The sequence below is a fragment of the Puntigrus tetrazona genome, chromosome 24 (assembly GCF_018831695.1).
Source record: "Puntigrus tetrazona isolate hp1 chromosome 24, ASM1883169v1, whole genome shotgun sequence".
Lineage (NCBI taxonomy): Eukaryota > Metazoa > Chordata > Actinopteri > Cypriniformes > Cyprinidae > Puntigrus > Puntigrus tetrazona.
In genome coordinates, this window is record NC_056722.1 from 4,057,220 (window position 1) to 4,079,892 (window position 22,673).

General features: G+C 39.1%; 1 protein-coding gene and 3 gene segments (V, D, J or C); 1 reads left to right on the plus strand and 3 right to left on the minus strand.

The window, feature by feature from the left end:
• Positions 1 to 22,673, minus strand: part of LOC122329698 — a 610,329-nt gene that overhangs the window by 476,072 nt on the left and 111,584 nt on the right.
• The window catches only part of LOC122329697, a 601,685-nt gene that overhangs the window by 469,846 nt on the left and 109,166 nt on the right, over positions 1 to 22,673 (minus strand).
• LOC122329696 overlaps positions 1 to 22,673 on the plus strand; it is a 603,783-nt gene that overhangs the window by 467,328 nt on the left and 113,782 nt on the right.
• Positions 1,481 to 14,515, minus strand: kcnj12a (potassium inwardly rectifying channel subfamily J member 12a). Its single transcript, XM_043226145.1, has 2 exons — positions 13,990 to 14,515; positions 1,481 to 7,268 (listed from the first exon to the last, which is right to left on the minus strand). Exon 2 carries the CDS (start codon positions 7,105 to 7,107, stop codon positions 5,791 to 5,793), a length of 1,317 nt encoding a protein of 438 aa, XP_043082080.1. The 5' UTR covers positions 7,108 to 7,268; positions 13,990 to 14,515; the 3' UTR covers positions 1,481 to 5,790.

Sequence of the window (22,673 nt, forward strand, 5' to 3'; positions counted from 1 at the left end):
TTTCACAACCCTGGTATGTTTGTGAAGAAACAAAATCTTTTAGAGTTAAATAATTGGATTTGACTGATCAGAATAAAGCATTTGTTATTTGGAGTAAATAATAAAGATTCAGATCACAAATGCATGTTTCCTGATATTAACGCTCGATGATGACCGCAGTTATGTAAGTGCATATGTGGGTTTAGTGTGAGAAATTCCCATCATGCTGTCTGTCACTCATCTCAACACATGCTGTCATTCAGATTAAATATATACCTGGGTATGTAAGATATGCAAGTACGTTCTTACATAGTTTTTAGTTTAAATGTGTTCAGATGTTTGTCAATTAAATGGATACAGACCGACACTGGTTTGCTGGTCAATGTAAATATATACTGAGATTTCTTCTCCAACTTTTGGTTTCGCTTAGTTATGTTTTCCCGCGTTGCGTTTTTTTTTAAGCGTCGGTGATTTTCACGCAGAAGTACGCCATTTCCTGGGAATGTGCGAGACTTCTGGTTCACTCGTGGCTATCTGTAAGTAACTGGAGAATAACAAAGCAACCGAGGCATCGTGAAAAAGGTTAAGCAAGTTTTAGTGAGCCTCTATAAAAACGAGCGCCTCTAATCTCGCTCGCTTTGTGACGTTGCAAGGGATCTCATTATAATAATACCGCCCCTTAAAGCAACAGTTCAATCAAAAATGTAATTTCTGTCATCATTCGCTCGCCCTCAAGTAGTTCCGAATTACTTTTTCGGAAGATATTTAGAAAAAAGTTTGCAACCAGGCTGTTTTGGGTCACCATTGACTTATTGACCTACTATGAAAGTCAATGGTGATCCAAAACAGCCTGGTTATTTATATATGTATTTCCCAGCTATTTACCTTCACAGACATAAGACTGACTGTTTTTGTAACTCGTGTGTTTGTAATGTGATCTTGTGTGTGAAGGAGAACTTAGTTTAGTTTATCAAAACTGATGTTATTAGCTGGTACGAGCTGTAATGGCGCAGAGCTATACTGGAAAAGGGGGCGGAGACTAGCGGCTCATTTGCATTTAAAAAGACGGGCACGAAAATCAGTCTGTTTCTGCTTCCACTGAAAATAGGCATTTTCAAAACGATATAATGAATCATCTGCGGGGCATTTTAAGATGAAACTTCAAAGACACATTCTGGGGACACCAGAGACTTGTATTACATTTTGTAAAAAGGGGCATAAAAGGGGTTTGTTTATTATCACGATAATCCATTAGAATATGTATATATAAGCTAAGCTACACAGAAACCTTGCACATTTAAAATGGCCGTGCCACTCTTATTCTAAAACAGATAAGGTGGATGACGGGAAATATGATCAATAATGACACTGAGTCCATCAAATTTGTCTGGCAACAAACCAGGCAGAAAAGTAACGTCAGTGAACTTGAATTTTTTAAAAAAAGTAGGTAATGACCTTTTTCTGCACTTGAAACAAGATAACGTTACCTTATGATGTTTATTCATGTTTATTTTGTGCTATAACTAGCAAAGCATAAGAGATAATCGGTTCACATGCTACAGTGATTTGTCACATACAGTAAAAAGTCACAAAATTGTAGGCTGTTGTTTGTATTTCTTGTAAAAGACCGTATTTTAAAACTGAGACTTTCCTTCAAATCTAAATGAACCTGCTTTGTCTTGTCTATCGGCGTGTCGTCCGTTTTCTTTTTGCGATGTATTTTTCACTGTTTAAACCGCGTGGTGTAAGCGTGCCGTGGCTTGTCGGACACAGCTACAGTAACTAATAAATAGTCAGACGTCCTTTTGAAAGGCTTTTTGAACATTTTTAAAACTTTATCAAGCCAACATTTACAGTTTATTTTGTAGTTAATTTACAAAATGTGCATTTCTTTGAATTTTAGCTTGTTTTAACGGACAGTTAGCCCCAAAAACGAAGACTTTGATTTTTAATTGAATGGGGAGTCATTATTCACTCACCTTCAAGTGGTTTTAATCTTGTAGCCGTTTCTTTCTTGCGCTGAACATAAAAAAAAAGATGAAGTCAGCTATCTTTTACGTTCAGCAGAAGAAAGAAACACATTCAGGTTTGGAACAATGTGTGGTTGAGACAGAAATGATGCCAATTTTCATTTTGGGGTGAACTAGCCCTTTAATTCTAGTTCGATTCAAAGTCTGAATTCAAACTGCAGTTCCTCATCGTGTTCGCGCTCTCAAATCAGAGTCAGTAACGGAAGGAACTCAAAAGGCTGAATATGTCGCCCGACCCTGATGATTTTGATGTGAAAAAGTAAGTACGCCCCCAAGCGCATTTCCGTTGATCTTCATGTCAGCAATACTGTATGTGATCTAATTTGTAATAACCAGGCCTCTTGTTAAATAAATGAATCCAGTTATTTGCTATGGAACATAAAAACACAGTAGCTTCAGTAGCAGGTGTCGCTCTCTTTGGCAGAAATTACATCTCGTAGGCGTTTCTTGTCATTGTCTTTCAGTCTCCTAAATTGGCTGTTTTTGCCATTTCTACCCACAGTAATTCAACTCTCCACAACATTTCTACATTATTGAGATGCACGGCTGTTCCATAACCAATCAGTCTTTTGTTAATTTTCTGTTGTGAAACCCACATATATTAAATTTGAGGATTTACGTGGCCTGTCTAATTCCCATGTATAATGCCGTATTTTATCTACGTGATAGATGGACTACGCTAGTAAGTTAGGAAAGTTAGAAAGTTAGCATTATTATTTGCAATTCTGCACAGTCTATGATAAACATTCACTTTCAAGCCAATAAAATGCATCTTAGAGTCTAGTCTCTGACATCTGCAGAGACTGAAGTATAAAAAAGTGTATATTAAAGTGCTCGTCCGTTACAGTTTATTTGCTTGGAGGCATTTTTGCTAAGAATCACCTGCAAGGCTTACAGTAGCATCATCATTTTGCTTCTTTATAGTTCATCTTCCGTGCATCAGGCAAAGCGATAAGCGTAAGAACAAGCCTGACCAGTAGGTTTCTGTCTTTGTGGGTCATTTGCATTGCAGTTTCCCTTGATAGTAAAAAAAATGATAATTCTTATAGTTAAATAGAATATTAAATAATCATTTCAACCACTAAGTCAGCCATCCATGTAAGAAATGAATGCGTATCATTGCATATAAAAGGCTTTGGAATAATAGTGAAACAGCAGAAGCAGAGACTGATCTAGTCTTCATTTCTTTCTCTTTTTTCTTCTTTTTTTATACAAAAAAAGTTGTACAGTACAGCTCACAAAAGTTATAACTCTCTGTGCTTTCTTAAGGAATACATTGCTTCACTTCAAACTGGTAAAATCCAAATGTTTTTGTCCTGATAAATAGTGGTTGATGCATCACGTATTGCTTTGATCTTTTCATTATTGCTTCATGAATGTGCCCTTCATGCTATCATACAGTCATAGACAGATGGCATAAGACACACACACACACATACACACACACTCACACACACAGACAAACAGTCTCTCGTGAAATGCAGCAGCATTCAATCTGAGCCGCATCGTTTAATGCGTGATTATTTCTATCTGTGAATTTTGTCTTTTGCCTTTTTCTGATAATAGAATAATCCGGCATAAATACAGCTAGAGCTCATTTCAAACGTCTCAACGACACACAAAATGATCAATTTGTCCCTCTGTTAATGCTTGTGCTTTAACGCCTGTAGGTGGCGTTTTCTCTGGGTGGATTCGTTTTCTCGACTCCCCGCCGATGCTGTGGAAAAGTTCGTGTTTACTGGCTTCACATGGTCATGAGAGGATCTAAAAAAATTGGATTTAACTGTACACATCAAGGTAACTGAGTGATTTTATCACTCTGTAGTTTCATGCCAACGCATGTTATGTTTTTGATGCTTTCATAAGCAGTGCCTCTGATGTCTATCTTCTAATCATTTTAAATCAAAATGTACCTCATAAGTGATCAGTTTGATATTTTTGAGCGGGCGATCCTGAATTGGAATATGACGAAGCCCTGTTTATTTCAATTTATATGCAATATATATATATTTTGGGGTTTTTTTTGCATGGAGAGCATGCAAAAAAAGTCTCTCTATTCGGACTGCTCATTAGGTTTTGAAACAAAGGCGCTGCATTTGAAAGCCTTCCCCCATATACAGTAGCCTACCTGCATTACTGTAAACATGATTTTTGTTCGTTTTTACACTAAATGCCGATCAAATCATTTTCCGTAATAACTGACAGCTCTATTTAACCTGAAGCATTCCATATATGAACCGCTAAAATGCTCCAAGTGAGGTTTTTTTTGCCACAATAATAGAAAAGAGAGAGTGAAATGCAGATTGTACTAAACACTCAGTCAGACAGTGTGCATAGATCAGTGAATATTTCAACCTATCATTCTCGTTCTTCACATTTCAAGTTAGTTAGGCGTGTCATTTTTTTTCTCGTACGTATGTAGAAATGCAAAAATGTTGGCATTCTTGAATCCCATTCTGTATAGGAAAAGTTCAGCAGAAATTCGAAATACATTAAGACAGAGGTAAATGTATTAAAATACGACATTTGAAGGGAAGTTTCTGGATTCACACAGAGTTTTCTATCAGGCATTTCTGTCAGAGTCTCGGGGAAAATAGATGAAGTTTCTAAATGACAGGATTTTCCCCGTTGAGTTCTCTGAAGATCTGCTGCTATATTAGGTTACGTGGTGCAAACTGATAATGTCTACATTATATATCTATCTACCTAAATATATATCTCTATTTTGCTGTAAATATATCTATGTAACATATATGCAAGAGCTTGTTGTCATCATTGTAGGAGCATTTGCCATTTAACCATCTCCTTGTGCGTCTCACATGAGGCATTGTGCTCAGCTGCACAAACACACACACACACACACACACACACACACACACACACATTCACACTCAGGTGCTCACATTGTTCACTTGGTCTGTCTAGGTAGTGCAGTTGTAAAGGGGAATTTATCATGTCTCACTGATCAGTGTGTGTAGCTCTCCAGGGATCGTGTGCCACAACATTGCTCGTCATTTGTGCTCGGTTTGAATGCAAAAATAAAAATACTCATTTCTTTCTTTGTATAGGTAACATTGTCTTTGCTTTTCGCTCACTAGAAATTAATACCGCACGCAAAACCATGTATCTATGCAGAAATATTTACACATTAAAGGAATAGTGCACCAAAAAAAATTTTTGTTCACTGTTTTGTCATTTTTTTAATGCCCCCATGTTGTTTCAAGCATGTATGCTTTTATTTATGGAATGCGCATTTTTTACATTTATAAACAAAATAATGCTTTTATATTATATATATGTTATGTACGTTTTTTTTAAAAACATTTATAATTGGTTCTTTATTATTGCAATATGTGTTTTTACGCACATGTAAAAAATAAAATAAAAATGTATTTCCTTTTTGTTCCACAAAAGAGAAAATGTCACACCGTTTCGGAACGACACAAGGGCGAGTAAGTGCTGACGGAACGCTCGATTTTGGGTGCACTATCCCTTTAAGAATGAAGAGTTTAACAGCTAAGCTATTTTCATGAAACAAAAAGAGGAAAAGATTCAAGTTTTCCGTGCAGGATAAAAAGATTCCAACTGCCCTTCTCTTCCTCCGAATCGTCCGCTAAGCGTCTCTCCGGCTTTCACACATTCACCCGTTTGTTTGTTTTCCAGCTCATTCACGCGCTCACTCTCTCCTTATGGCACTTTGCATTGTTCTGCATTGTAGAAGCTCCGGTATCTCCAGGAACGCGACACAAAATTCGAGTATCAAAAAGGTCGTGCTAAAGGTTCATATCTCCGACTCCCTGCGGTATGACCTTTGCTCCGTGCAGCGAGGGTTCTGCATTCGTTCGAAATCATGTCGAGGGGTTCTCTCTGGGCTGAGGCTCATCGCTCGCTCTGGCTTTATCCTTTCCGGACTGTCGTCCTCCTCCTCTTCGTGGCTCAGGATCGCCAGCTCGTTCTCGTAGCAGAAGGAGTTGGCGCTGGGCACCACCAGGTACTTGTTTTCCATCATGTCCTTGGCACTGCAGCGCGGCGTGGACGGCACCTCGTACGTCTTGTGGAAGTGCGAGTAATCAACCTTGTATTGGTTCTTTTCCTCGAACAGCACCGGCTCGAATCGATGCCCCCAGAGTATCTCGCTAGCCAAGTAGGAGCTTCGCGCCTGCGCCGTCATGGCCGTAGCCTCCACCATTCCCTCCAAGATGACCACGATCTCAAAATCGGCCGTTTCTAGGTCCTGCTTGCTGATGCCGAACAACGGGCTCTCTTGGTCGATTTGATGCAGGATGGTGATTGGCGAGACGAGGAAGATGCGGTCGAGTCCTTTATCGAAACCGACGTTAATGTCCAGCTGGTCGAGTGGGATGTATTCGCCTTCGGCCGTGACCCGGGGCTTGATGAGCTGCGCTCGCACGTGCGCCTCAACGATGTGGCTCTTTCGCAAGTTTCCCACCCGCCACATCAAGCACAGTTTCCCGTCGCGCATGGCAATGACGGCGTTATGCGAAAATAGTAAAGTTTGCGCTCGCTTCTTGGGGCGTGCCATTTTGGCCATGATTGCGCCGATCATGAAGCAGTCGATGATGCTGCCCACGATGGACTGGAAGACCACGAGAAACACGGCGAGGGGACACTCCTCCGTCACGCAGCGGAAACCGTAACCGATGGTCGTCTGCGTCTCGATGGAGAACAGGAACGCAGCAATGAAGCCGTTCACTTGCAGCACGCAGGGCGTGAAGTTGTCGTCCCCCGCCGGGTTGTCCAAGTCGCCGTGAAGAAGCGCGATGACCCAAAACGCCAAGCCGAACGCTAACCAAGAAATCACAAAGACTAGCGTGAAAACGATCAGCATGTAGCGCCAGCGGATGTCCACGCAAGTGGTGAATATGTCCGCCAGGTAGCGCTGGGACTTCTCGTCCATGTTGGTGAACTGCACATTGCACTGTCCGTTTTTCTTCACGAAGCGGTTGCGACATTTCCGCCGAGTGTGGATCTTGCCGTTGCCGTATCCATTCATCCCTCCACCGTGCATGGTCGTCAAGCGCAGACCATCCTCCTCCGTCGACACGATGCTGTAGCGACCGATCCGACCCACGCTCATTCTCTTTAGCACTCCTTGGCCTTCCTATCTTTGCGATCTGGTGTTCCCTCTCTTTTGGAGCGGTTTAGTAGTAGTACGAGTCCAGGGTGGTGGGTGGTTCAGTTGTAGTGTGGTTGGGACAAGTCCAATCCAAAGTAGAAGCCCTTCGGTTTCCTCAGACCCTTGAGAAAAAGAAACAGATCATTAGTGCTGCATGTTTATATCAGTTTATAAAGCTAAAAATAAGAATGGTGCCATTTGAGGGCTATGCTGCATAAACACAGTCTTATATGAACAGATATTTTTAATAGCAATAGGCTGCATTTGCATAAAAAGTGTTAAAAATATTGCTAGGGTGTCCTAAATCTTTGGTAGAGCATAGTAGGGAGTTTTTACTATGGTGTTGCTAGGAATTTACTAAGCTGTTTGTTAGGGCGTTGCTAGGTAACGCATTACAAGTAACGCAAGTTACTTAATCAGATTACTGTTTTCAAGTAACTAGTAAAGTAAGGCATTACTGTTCAATTTATTTGAGTTACTTTTCAAAGAAGTAACTGCAGTTACTTTGTTTTACGAGTCTCCTGTTGTGTGTGATTACAGTGTAGTTCTAGACTAAATATGAACGTGCATTCATTCATCTCGCTCGCAAAAAAACAAACAAACACATTTAGCATTCATAGAAATGAATTAAAATTGTAAAATGCTAAAAATGATGCAAACCTGCAATGATTAAATTTAAACCCATTTTATTAACAATGTCTTAGCTGCTGGACTTTGATGATCCAGTACAGCCATAATAATAAGCAAAAATGACTTTAGATAAACTAACAATTGTGCTTCATTGTTGTTTAATTGCTGAAGAGTATTGAACCTTCTTTTCCTGTATTCTACTGCACAGACGTGAATTGACTTTTCCTTCAGCCTGAGGTTTATTCATCACTTTTCATTTGGTGTGAAAGGGCTTTTTTTGCTATAAACAGAACTTCTTATATTTAAAACAAACATTCAAGCCCTGCTCATATTTAAAAAGTAACACAAAAGTAACTTCACTTTCCATAAAAAGTAACTAAGTAACTTTTTTAGGGAGTAACACAATATTGTAACACGTTTCTTTTAAAAGTAACTTTCCCTCACACGGGTTGCTGCAGTGTTCACAATGTTTTCCAGGGCGTTGGTGATTGCTATGGTTTCTTGAATCTTGGTAGAGTGTTGCTAGGGTGTTCAGAGTTTTTATTAGGGTGATGCTAGGCGTTGCTATGGGCATTTTATGGGCATGTGTATTGCAAGTTTTTACTAGGGGGTTGCTGAGTCTTTTCTATGATGTTGCTGGGATGTTGCTACAGTGTTCTGAATGTTCGTTGCTTAGTGGTTGCTAGGCTTTCTGGGCTTTTTGTTCTGCACCGTATAAGCTCCGGTATCTCCAGAAAAGCGGCACAAAATTTAAATGATCAAAAAGGTTCATATCTCCCACTCCCTGTGGAATGACTTCCTACGAAAAGGGTGTTGCAGGGAGGTTAGCTTAGCATGCTGCTAGGTGGTTGCTACAGTACTGAGAGTGTTTGTAAGTGTTGCTAGGCTGGTTGTGTTGTTTTCTAGGATGTTTCTAGGGGATGCTGGGCTATTATGGATGTCCTGAAAGAGTATTTATAACCACAACTACTCTCACATCGTTTTGCGTCTTGATTGTTTGTTGCAGATCTTTTTGGCATTGCTTTCTTTCTTAGACATCCAAAGTTCTTCTGCGGTGCCTTAAAATGTTTTCTGTACAAGTAGCTCACTAAGGTTTAGAGCTAAAAGGTACCATGTGGACTTTGTTCACTTTAGTTACACCTGGTTTCGCAGTGTGAGATCTTCAGAAAACGTCTGATCATGAGGAGTAATGAGTTTTGTTTTTGGTTCATTTGAAGGAAACAGTCAAAATGTCTGTCTGATGTTAGTTCGGGGTTTGATATTGTATGATATTAGCGTGTCCAGGTCAAGGAATGACACAGGTTTCCTTTCAGGTTTCTCATGTATGTGTTTTTGTTCTGGGCTTGTACATTATTGATCAGAGCTCTGTTTTAAAGCCGCTTAACACAACAGAGATGTTCTGGCTATCAAATCACACACACACACACAACCACAGATGTCCCTCAGGAGGCCCGACTCCTACCCTCTGAAACATTTGCACCAAAGTAAAAATGACGTAAAAGGGGTGTTAACATTTTGGGAGTTTGTGCCTGCGCCCTGTGTGTGTTTGAGAGTGTTTGCGCACACACGCTTGGGTTTTAAACACATCATTCAGACACTCAGGAGACCTGTGTCTGCATGAGGCATTGGCCATGGGTGCCATCCCACAATCCTCTAGAGATGCTAAGTGGGTTGAAGAGGGGGAGGGCCATGAGTTAGCTGGGGATAGACAGAAAATTAACATAAGACGTGGAATAAATGAAGGTTATGAAGCAAAAAATAGGGAAGAGAGACAGAACTGATGTACGACAAAGACCAAGAAGGGAGGAAACCCCGTGGCCTGAAATCTAAATATATGCAGCCCGCGCTCCGAGAGGTTTCGTGCTTTATTTGTCTGGCCTGCTTCTGCGTACCATACAGCGACGTCATGACTGTCACACTTACACTACCGCCGACTTCTCTTCACTTAGTCTTCAGAATAACATCTGTTCTTCTGGAGAACCCCGATTTATTTTAGTACGCTATTACATTGTTTAAAAAAATTGAATTACAGAATGCTGAGATCTCTTTCCCAAAAAGTCTTGCAATCCAAAAAAGTAACATTTTTACTTTTTAATTTATTTTCATTTGATTAACCTCTGTCATTTTTAATACATAATTTGTATTCTGTTTCATAAGTTTGAGTTTCATCTAGTAGATGTATTTCATTTTATCCAGCTTCATGCCAGACATTTTTTTTAATACTTTTTCGGAAGAAATTGTTATTGTTTTTGTGTTATTTTGGTGTTCTTCATTTTATATTTTTGCGTTTTATATTTTTTGATTTTATGTTTAAGCGTAGCTTTTCATTTTACTGATTAGTACATTTTTATAATATTTCATATTTCAGCTTAAACGCATTTTATTTTAATTTCAAGACAAGAATTTCCTTTTTTTTCCAAGTTTTAAGTAAAACGTTTCATCCAGTATTTATGTTTGACATTATTTTATGTCAGCTTCATTGCTGAAAACAATATTAAACAGGCGTGCAGTTTCAAAACCGCATTAGATTGCATGTAATTTCCTATTGTATAATATATGTTATATAATAGGATATTATGTGTTCCGAACAAACTGTGTTTACTTGTTCAGAAGTTTGCCCTGAGTGTTGCTATTTCAGAGATTACATTTATTGGATCTACCTACTATGAATGCACTTTTTGTGATATTTTTTCCCCTCCCTTTTCACAATTTTCACGACAAGGTCTGCTTGTTTGATGTGATACTCGATAACATCATTACATAATTAGAGCGGCTGAAGCGTCTCTATGCTGTCTGCAGGTAGAAGGCAGAAGGGTTGCAACATGATACCTGATCCGTACACACACTCACTCATGCATTCATACACACAGAGAAACACAGCGGCATTGCCTCTATCTGAGCTCTCTGTGTCTCGCGTGTTTTCAGGCCTTTTACCGCATTTGTCTCAAATAACAGTTGGAAAGAGAAAGCCGGCGAACGCTTTAGAACAAAATCCCGCGGTAAACAAAGCTAAAACGCAAATAAATGAATTACACTGAATAAAGGCGTGCTTTCAAGGCTATGTAATGCACAAAAACAATAAGGAAGCTTCTAATGTTCTGCATTTGATATCTAATGCGACAATAAAAGTACTGTAAGTTTTATTCAAGTTGCACATGCAGATGCACATAATTACACCAAAGGTCAGTGCTCTGAAGCGAATGCGTGCATTTCGTAAAAAGCGGAAATTAAAAATTGGATGCAAGTTGTGACGTGCGGTGGTGTGTTGCTGATTTTTGGGCTACGGTGCACCCTCAGGAGGTAGCTGACTTGTAAGGGAACGGTGAGTTCTGGGTTGTAGCGGCGGATTTGACCGGAGAATGTCATGATGTCTGTCCGTGAACCCAAGCGGAACAGAATGTGGGTCATGGGAATGACAGAGGCAGTGCTTTATGGGAAAGTTAGAAAATTTAACTCAAACTCAAAGCAACTGCTGTTGCATCACCCGAAGCAGAAAGTTAAGATGATTGAAGTTTACAGTGCTTGTAGTATTCAGTGCTCAACAGTACGCTGTAAAAGCAAACCTTGAACCTCGCTAAACCTATAGAAACCTATAGAATTTACAGCTTGCATTCGGTTGGTTTGCGTAGATTTCATCACTAAAAAGTTTACCTAGCATTCTAATACTTGGGAAAAGTTAGTGTTATGCACACTTGTCATACACATAATGCAAAAGGGCTTACGCCGTTACCTGAAAGAACAGTTTGTACACCATTAAACCCGGTTCTGTTAGTGCAAATGAATGCATTTAGCTTTAAATAATATTAAAATAGTCAACTTAGTTTTAGGTTACAGAAACACTGAGAAAAATGCCACAAAATTGCACCGTCTGCTTTTCTGAGGCAGCCCTGTGCAAAGCATGCTGGGAACTTAACTCTTAATTTTTGCGGTGCGTGATAGTTTACTTAAACCACGTTGGAATGAAATTTCGCACCGAAAAACGTTGCAGAAGTAGTCTTCCTTCAGAAATTGGCAGTAGATAAAAGTACGATTCGAAATAAATGCGAAGTAATAGCTCGGTTTTCGTGAAAAGCAGTATTTTAGAGTTATGTCAAGTCCATAAAAAGTATTTAACACGGTTCGACCGGAGTCAAGAGTGTAATGTTGACAGCGCTTCGAGTCACGACAGATAAAACCGACGGTTTGTCACTCTCAAAGTCTCTCTGCCAGCTCTTAATCAGGTTACTGTGTGGTCAATGAATTATTGAATAATTTGCGGTGTTGGATTGCTTTTTTATCATCATCTGACTCTGCAGAAGCTTCGAGGGCGCGGGTGAGATTCTGTTCAGAAAGCGTATACGCCCGGTCCAGAATTACCGACATTTTCCTAGAGCGAACGCTGACCCTGCACGCGCTGATCTGGTTTGACGGTGAACCCGGCGTCCGACTTCATTTAAACGGGACAGCCTTCTTCCACCGTCTAAACAGAGCCGTTCTGTGATACCGAGCATATGACGATCAACGACTTGCGGCCTGGTTTTCTGCAGTGTTTAACGCTAATCTGTTTTCTGCAGCTCACACACTGCACACTTTATGTCGTGCATAAAAAGAAAACATCGCGTTATGCGACGCTTGACAGATCGTTGGATCATGTGCATTCATTCAATTGTCATAAAGCCCATTTAAACTATACCCGGATATTCAAACTTGATATTCCAGCGTATATTGTTAAAAAACGTTTTTTGTGCATATTAATATTAGAAATTACATTTTGCATTGGATTGCATGCAAAATACATATTATTGCATAAAATAATGTTATCGAATTCTATATAAAATTGTTGTTTAATTAGAATTATGCTTGCACTAAAAACAAACTAATACCAATTAACGCACAGAGACATTCAGGTAGTGGACATTTGCAGATAAAAATAAATGAATAAAAAGTAAAGCCTGCGCTCGGGTTGCTTGTGTCCATGTGAAAGTGGTCAGCCATGCATTTCTACACGTCTGCTTGAATTATTCATGTGCATGTGGATTGAATGTGTTCTGTGTTCGTTAACGTTGTTTTGTTGGTCTGGCAGGCATTTGAACCTTTGTAGATCACCGTAAAATAGCGGACGGGTTTGAGCAGTCCGACTCCACCAGGGGTCAGAGGAGCTCTGACCTCTTCAGCAACGTGAACATGACTGTCACGCACTGAAACGCACGCGCACACACACACACACACACACACACACACACACACACACACACACGCGCACACGCACACACACACACACACACACTTTCATCTGCGCAGTCCTTCTACTGAAGTAGCTCCTGAACAGAAGCGTGCGTGAGCGCGGGACTCTGGAGACAAAATTGTCCTAAGAAGTGAGCAAAATCTGACAAAACTCCCCTTTGGGGACATCAAGGGACGCTCTTGTTTGGGAAGACGATTCATAAGTAAATGCGGAGAGTTTAGGCATTTGTCTGGAGTCTGTGTGTTACGTGCTTGTGTTTGCGCGTTGCGTTATGACGGACTTCACTTTTGGCATCTCTGAATGTCAGGGAGGTAATAAAAGTGGGACTCGTCTGAGATAAAGACACGCTTGGGGAAGTTTACAGCCCCATTGTTTTCATCCGTGCACTACAGAACGCCAGTACGCCTTATTTTTACTTACAGCGCGCTCTGAAAAGCGCACTTAGTATGCATAACTTTCTGCTCAGTATCAGGTCATTATAATCAGGTCAGTTAACGATGTTCTTATGAAGTTCAGTGACTGATTATTCCCAGCACACATTAAAACATTTATGCACTGGGGGTTAAAATAACTCCCAATTAATTACATTAAAGTGGCATTTTGTTTAATGTCAATGCTGCATGTGATATATTGTATAATATATTGTTTAATTAAAAAAAAACTAATAAGTATAAAACGATTTTATTTCGTTCGGAGTACCTATGCTTGTTGTTTCTAAATGTTTTAACAATACCGTTTTTAGTTTCATACTAGATGCCGTATTTGATGCAATAATAAACTCACAGACCCCAGCTGCTGTGCAGGCATTACCATTAACCCTTTACCAACTTTCTCCATTTATTTTTAGAGCGTTGTCTTAATTTGCATTGACAGCAGTGATGTAATATGTTATAACAATGCGTACAACTCGTATTCTAGCAGGGAAAAAGTATAATATTAAAAGCAACGTGTTGGAAAACAGTGGTAAAGTTTAGAGGGATGTTGCTTACCTTGCGTTTTGTAAGGGGTCCTCACCCTCTGAGAGTGTGTGTGTGTTTTGTGTGTGTGTGTGTGTGTGTGTGTGTGTGCACAAAGACAGTGCGTTTGTGGTGCGTTATCCAAACTGGAGCATTTGATGAGCGCTTGTGCAGCTCGTGATGGGGATCCAGAGCTCTGCCATCTCGACCTCACGCGCGCACATTGTCCATCTCAGCTTCATATCCCACGTTCCACCTGTTTCTTCATTCTCCCACCCGTGAAAGCACGTATATTCCAGACCGGGAGACGAGGAAACGGCCCCGAACGCGCCGGGAACAGCGAGTCCTGACTCAATCAAAGCTTCAGAGAGCTCGTGACGGACAGAAAGTCGTGAAGAAAGCACTCGAGTTTGGAGAAGTGCGTGCCCTCCTGCTTCCCTCCTCCACTCCACTGTCCTCTTTTCCGTCTCTGCTCGCTCAGATCTTCTTTTCTCCCCAAAACCTCCTCATGCACCTGCTGGCTTCATCTTCATCTGCCATCAGATCTATCAGTGCTGCACTTTTCTCATCTCTCTCCGTCCCTCTGGTTCTCTCTCACCCCTCCCGCTCTTTTTCTCCCTCCCACGGCACAAGCGTTCCAGCGTTTTGTCACTTGATGCTCTGCTGTGGTCATACGGACACACACACACACACACACACACACACACAGAGTGCTCGCTAACTTTCTCCATCTTCCTCTATGAAAAGCTTTTTTATTCGCTTGTGTGTGTGAATGCTGTTTCAGTGAGTGTCTGATCTTCTCCAGCAGCACTCGTGACACTTTTATGATATTTGAGCACATTTTGGTACCGAGTCTTGATTACTGTAATGCATCCAGGGTTTTTCCTTTGTAAGTGGGAATTCTTATTTCTCATTGCTTTCATACAGTCGTTTGTAGTGTATCACAAAAATACGAATCAAAGAAATATCGTTATGCACAAGTAATAATATTTTACTTATTCATTTACTGTGTTATAATAAAGAGTATTATAGTTTCATAATGCATGACTATTAAATAGTTTTGCAATATTATTTTTCTAAATAATATTTATTATTGTATTATATGGTGATATTCCACAATTTTAATGTTTTGTTAAGCATAAAACAAAATCAGAACATCAAATTATTACAAGGTATAAATGTTTTTCCAATTTTATATATATATATATATATATATATATATATATATATATATATATATATATATATATATGTGTGTGTGTGTGTGTGTGTGTGTATATATATATATGTATATATCATATTTAAATATTATTTTTGCTGTATCATATTAAAGAGTATTATATTATAGTGCAACAATTTAATTTATAAACTCAGCAATTAAAGGCACCACAACAAAAACTTTCTCTGTGTAAAAACATGCAGCAATTAAAAAAATGCATTATTTTTTGTATTGCGATAATCAGATATATTGCAAAATATCAGATTTTACGTGCTTAAAACTATGATTGTACTATGTACAGTGCAACAGATATGAATGGACTTGATTTTCTTAATGCAAAGTATAACTTCTTTAACCCTTGATCACAATACTAGCTTTAACCGAGTCAGCGTTAGCAACAGTGTCGCTTTTCTTCTAGTTTTGCCACTGCTTGCATTCTCTCTGTCTATTTTTGAAGTATTTGCCACAACAGTTTTTGTGAAACTACATTTAATCTCAGCTCAGAATCTTCAATACCAACCAAACATCAGCGCTTCTGTTTTTACCCACGAAACTGTGAAGATGTCAGATTTCATTAAAACTGTTGTGTGTGTGTGTGTGTGTGTGTGTGTGTGTGTGTGTGTGTCCGGCAGGCAGGTTCTGAACACTTGAAGTCTCCATGGTGATTGGCACACCATCAGCGCTTTGAAGCGTTTTTAGGTGTTTCCTGGAGAGAGTCAGGGTCTCCATGGTGATCTAGAGCTCAACATCACGCTTTCCAAAAATGAAACGGACAGAGAAAGGGAAGATGGATGGAATGTGAAGGACTGGAGGTGTAAACCAGAGCATCACACACACACACACACACACACACACACCTGTTGAAGTGCTGTCTCACACTGTTGCCTTCATTAATGTCATATGCAGCAGTCAGCTGGTAGATTCTCTATATCACTAAAAAGAAGTACGTTAGATAACACCTAACAAGTGTTGTATAGCCAAGCATCACAACCGCATGCAAACTGCACAGCAACATGCAAAAAAAGAAAAACACATCTTAGCAACAGCATAGCAACTGCATTGCATCCTCTGAAAAAAACCCCACTCACCTAAACAAACACACAGCAACTATGATTCAGTATACCCTGAACACCCTAGCAACTGCATAGCAACACCCTGGCAACCGCCCACAGCATCTTAACATCATGGTAAAAAAGGTTGCATGAGAAAACACCATTCGCAATTTTGTTTGAAAGTATATTAATAATGTTCTGGGCAGTTGCTAAGATATTGCTTTGTGGTTGCTAAGAAGCGTTTTATTTCACTGTACAGATTCTTGAATGTCCTATGATGTTATTCGGAGTATGTATATGTGTATATAGTTGCTATAGCATTCTGGTTGGTTGTGAGTGTGTTACTTTGTGGTTGTCTAGGTTGCTAGGTTGTTATGGGCGGTTGTTAAGGTGTTACTATATGTTTTTTTTAGAATGTTGCTGTGTAGTTTGTAAGGTTTTCTGGTGCACTATTCTTGCTTGTGCAACAGCATTTGGTGTATTAGGTGGTTTCTAGGAAATTGTGAGTATTTTGTTTTGCTGTACAGATTCTAGAATGGTGTGGTTGGTTGCCAAGGTGTTGCTATGCAGTTGTTAAAGTGTTTTATCATCTATATAATTCATAGATCATTCTGGGTGGTTGTGAGATTTTTGCTCTGTGGTTGTTCAGGTAAGTGTTTTTCAGTATGTTGCTATGCAGTTGCTCAGGTCTTGTGGGTGGTTGCTAAGGTGTTACTCATACTGAATGCTTTTAGTATGTTGTTGTGTAGTTTGTAGGGTTGCTAAGGTGCATGATACTTGCTTGTGCAATAGCATCAAACAACACAAGGGTGCTTTGGGTTTTGTGAGTGTTTTATTTTCTAGAATTGGTTGCCAAGGTGTTGCTATGCAGTCGCTAAGGTGTTATTAAGAGCATTTTAAACATATACAGTATATAGTACAGTATACAACATTCTGGGTGGTTGTGAGATTTTGCGGTTGTTAAGGTGAGTGTTTTTCAGCATGATGCTGTGCAGTTGCTACGGTGTTCTGGAAAGTTGCTAAGGCGTTGCTAAGTTACTTTCTGCAATGCAGTTGGTAGGGTGGTCATGTGTTGTGACTGGTCGCTATGAGGTTACTAGGGTTTGTTAAAACGTTGCTAGGTGGTTGTTAGGGCATGTTTTTAGCACATTGCTATGCAGTCGCTCAGGTTCGTTGGGTTTTGTACAACAAGCTGCATGATTTGGGGAATGATTCAAAGACTCAAATGGGAAAAGTTGGGGTTATTTGTCATTTCAAATCGCTAACTCTAGGTAGGATAAATAAATAATAGTAATGCTTTAGAAAAACAGCTCCTAAAGCAGCTCCTGGTTTACTCAGCATCCCTCCGCTCTTCTCTTGCTGTGTTTGCTTCTGGAGATGTAAAATAGAAGATTCTTGTCCTCCTACATGCAGACTATTGTTCTGAGACTATTCCTCTCTCTCTCTCTCTCTCTCTCTCTCTCTCTCTCTCTCGTCTTTCTGCTCTATTTCAGGTTTAGTCTCTGAGCCAGTTCTCTTTCTCTTTTCTAATGAGTGTTTTCTGTTGCTTATCCATTTTCTCTTTTCACACCTTCATATTTTGTTGTTCTTTTTGCTCTGTGTTTGCAGCGAAGCTTTTGTTCTGGGATGCATTGAACATTCAGTGACTAAGTGTGACTCCAAGTCTGAATGTTTTATTGCTCAGATGTTGCTCTTTTCGTAGCGCTATAAGTGAATTTTGTGAAGTAACACACGGTACACCACTACTACCTGACAGATATACATCGCTGACAGATGAGAAATCACCCCTGTCTGAACCACAGCACTGGTTTTGGTTTTAAAGAGACAGTGTTTAGGTTTAGGCTTTGGCCTGGTTCAGTTAGCTCCTGCTGGTGAATGCCATAAATCAACAATTAGCAATGCATTATATTAATAGTGTGTTTTTTTTTTAAACATTATTATACATTTTTAAATTATTTTTATTATTATTATACATTTTACAATTACATATATATATATATATATATATATATATATATATATATATATATATATATATATATATATATATATTTTTTTTTTTTTTTTTTTTCATTTTATTTATTAATTATTCCATTTTTTTTATTATTATAAATCCGAAGATATTACTGTATGGTGTGACTGTTTCTAAAGTTTCAAAAAGTTTGCATCCCCATTTTATACATCATGTTTTCTGTATGTCTTCTTTTACAGTTTCTTTTTTTTAGTTTTAGTTAATCTCAGTTACATTTAGATTAGATTATTTAGATATCCACAGAAATGTGTGCGTGCCGTTGAGAGAGAGACTCAGCAGGGTTAAAGGGAGAGGAGGGTTGGGTTAAAGTTGACGTAGAGGCGAGCCTGTAGAGAGATGGAGAGATGGAGAAGGACAGAAGCGAGGACAGAGGTGACAGCAGCGCGGATCTAATGGCCGATAGTTTTTCACACCCGCGGAGTCGTAATGACAGACAGAGATCTGCGCTAAACACCCTGTGACTGACGGAGACCCACACGAACTCACACACACACGTCTGCAAGCGGGAAACACACTTAGGCCACGTTTCAAAATCGACAGGGGAAAATTGAGATTTTGCAAAAAGAAAATACTTAAACGTTTTACCATCGTTAAGAGCTTTTGCTTTGTAACATTTTCAGTGTTTTGATCGTAGTGATCTGCTTAATATAATTTCTGTCCCTTTAAATTACATATATATATATATATATATATATATATATATATATATATATATATATAGATATAGATATAGATAGATAGATTGTAGATATATATTTATATTAGATATATATAAATTGCACTTAGTATTTTTATTATGTATATATAAAGACACATACAGCATGTTTTGAAAATGTGTATGTGCATATATTTATATTCAATTAAATTATATTATATATAAATATATGTAATATATAAACGTAACATGTATGTTTATATTTAAGAGAATATATTTACATTTATATATAGATAATAAATGTACATAGTGTACTATGTGAACAAAAACTTTTATTTTCAATGCCATTAATAGTTTGCCAGCACTAATACATACATGTATATATATATATATATATATATATATATATATATATATATATATATATATATATATATATATATATATAAAGGGGAGAAAGAGACTTAGACACAGTCTATATAAAATAATGTTTGCATGTGTAAATTCCACTTCATGAAATATTAATAAAATGAAGTAAATTATATTATATTATATGAAGTATATTAATAATTATTATTGTAACAATGTTATGCTAATGCTGTGTCAGAATAATTAGAAGTAAATCTCTTCACAGTTTTAAAAATGTAAGTTAAAAGTGTTTAATTTAATTACTGGTGACCACAAACACATAATTGTATTATGTTCAATACTCACACACACACACACACACACACACACACACACACGGGTCAGTGTCGAGTGTGGTGCCACTTTCTCCGGTCATGAGATGTGATGTGCTTCGACGGCTCCTGGGGGTGGATCTTCCCTCTGATTGGCTGTTTCTCAGCGGGGCTCTTGGTGAATGCGCCAGCCCCAGTGCATCATGGGAAAATTTGGAAAAGAGAATGTCCTCTTTTGCTCTCTTTTTTCCCACCTGTTTGTCCAGCTATGTGTTCTTGGCTGTAAACTTCATCAGCTTTTTAGTGCTAATTTTAGCCTCCTTAACACCGAGTAGTTCTCACGCTCCAGAGAGATGTGTGTGTGTGTGTGTGTGTGTGTATGTGTTTCGTCAAAGTGATAAACCAAGTGAGTGATCTGTGTCTGTCTATGCACTGACAAGTGTGTGTGTGTGTGTGTGTGTGTGTGTGTGTGAGAGACTGGTGCTATTTGTAGCTGGTTAGGCTCTCAGGGAGTTAAATCCATCTGCCAGCAGAACCCAGTTTAGTCCAGAACACACACACACACACACACAAACACACACAAAAACACACACACACTGCAACTAACTGATCTGTTCCTGTCTGCATTATTTTGGGTCTTTATGAGCTGTTTTAGAAAACTGCTGATGCAAAACTTGCATTAAAAATATTGTTTTGAAACTTGTTTTAATTTATCTTAGGTTCATTTTAAACTTTGGAAAGTTAGTTTATGTATGTGTATACATACATATATATATATATATATATATATATATATATATATATATATATATAAATTATTTTTGTACATTTTACAAGAAAATACAATTTAAAATCTCACGTTTAATTTATGTATAATGTAAATTTTTATTGATGCAATAAATCAGTGCTGTCAAGTTTATTTACACAATACATGTATGCGTGCTGTGTATATGTAAATACACACAGCCATATATATTTAATATATTATAGGCATATAGACATATAGGCTTGAAATATGTAGTATCTCTGCTAACAGCTTTTTTTTATATCAGCATACAGACTTTTAGGTGGTGAGCAATTCATTTAAAGTGGTTTGAATGGACATGCAGCATGAAATACATGTTTAACACAGCAGGTCTTTGGCAGCGTGTGTGTGTGTGTGTGTTTGGTAAATGGGTTGGTCAGACATATGCCGACTGGCTGAGGCATATGGTGGAGTGACAAGAAGGTCTAACTTCAGGCAGTTCTGGACATCCACCATTCACACACAGACAGAGAGAGAGAGAGAGAGAGAGAGAGAGAGAGAGAGAGAGAGAGAGAGAGAGAGAGAGAGAGAGAGAGAGAGAGAGAGAGAGAGAGAGAGAGAGAGAGAGAGAGAGAGAGAGAGAGAGAGAGAGAGAGAGAGAGAGAGAGAGAGAGAGAGAGAGAGAGAGAGAGAGAGAGAGAGAGAGAGAGAGAGAGAGAGAGAGAGAGAGACAGAGAGAGAGACAGAGAGAGAGAGAGAGAGAGAGAGAGAGAGAGAGAGAGAGAGAGAGAGAGAGAGAGAGAGAGAGAGAGAGAGAGAGAGAGAGAGAGAGAGAGAGAGAGAGAGACAGAGAGAGAGAGAGAGAGAGAGAGAGAGAGAGAGAGAGAGAGAGAGAGAGAGAGAGAGAGAGAGAGAGAGAGAGAGAGAGAGAGAGAGAGAGAGAGAGAGAGAGAGAGAGAGAGAGAGAGAGAGAGAGAGAGACAGAGAGAGAGAGAGAGAGAGAGAGAGAGAGAGACAGAGAGAGAGAGAGAGAGAGAGAGAGAGAGAGAGAGAGAGAGAGAGAGAGAGAGAGAGAGAGAGAGAGAGAGAGAGAGAGAGAGAGAGAGAGAGAGAGAGAGAGAGAGAGAGAGAGAGAGAGAGAGAGAGAGAGAGAGAGAGAGAGAGAGAGAGAGAGAGAGAGAGAGAGAGAGAGAGAGAGAGAGAGAGAGAGAGAGAGAGAGAGAGAGAGAGAGAGAGAGAGAGAGAGAGAGAGAGAGAGAGAGAGAGAGAGACAGAGAGAGAGAGAGAGAGAGAGAGAGAGAGAGAGAGAGAGAGAGAGAGAGAGAGAGAGAGAGAGAGAGAGACAGAGAGAGAGAGAGAGAGAGAGAGAGAGAGAGAGAGAGAGAGAGAGAGAGAGAGAGAGAGAGAGAGACAGAGAGAGAGAGACAGAGAGAGAGAGAGAGAGAGAGAGAGAGAGAGAGAGAGAGAGAGAGAGAGAGAGAGAGAGAGAGAGAGAGAGAGAGAGAGAGAGAGAGAGAGAGAGAGAGAGAGAGAGAGAGAGAGAGAGAGAGAGAGAGAGAGAGAGAGAGAGAGAGAGAGAGAGAGAGAGAGAGAGAGAGAGAGAGAGAGACAGAGAGAGAGAGAGAGAGAGAGACAGAGAGAGAGAGAGAGAGAGAGAGAGAGAGAGAGAGAGAGAGAGAGAGAGAGAGAGAGAGAGAGAGAGAGAGAGAGAGAGAGAGAGAGACAGAGAGAGAGACAGAGAGAGAGAGAGAGATGATGTAACTGAGTCTGTTCATTCTGTTTCTACAGTATAATAGCATAATTATAAAATGTTTTTAAATACTCAAACAAAGGAAATTGAATATTCAGATCATAGATTAGGAAATTCATATCAAGTCATACCCTAATATTCAAAGTTTTGTTTTTTAAAAGGTATTACTTCTATTCTGCATTAAATCGAAAGTGACAGCAAAGACATTTATAATGATATAAATTATTATTTCACTTTTTAAAAACAGGCCGTAATTAACACTGATAACAATCACAAATGTTTCATCCTGAAGGTATTCTGTATTAAAAAAGATATTATGGTAAAAAATATTTCACAATATTCCTTTCTCAGCAGAAGGGACGTCCCTCACCAGCCCTAAACATTAGTGCATTTATCATCAGATAAAAGGACTGATATAATATTTAACATGTGGTACTGTAGCATTTTTTTATGCTCCCTTATGATGAATTAATAATAAAAAAAAAAAAAAATTTTAATTGCAGCACGCAATTTCTCTGTTTTTCTTTTCACGAGAATCTGGACGTTAGAAACGCTATAGGCAATACTGTGTTGATAAATTGATG

What these genes read in the sequence shown, in the direction of transcription:
- kcnj12a (XM_043226145.1), bottom strand. Translation starts at nt 7,107, where the DNA reads ATGAGCGTGGGTCGGATCGGTCGCTACAGCATCGTGTCGACGGAGGAG.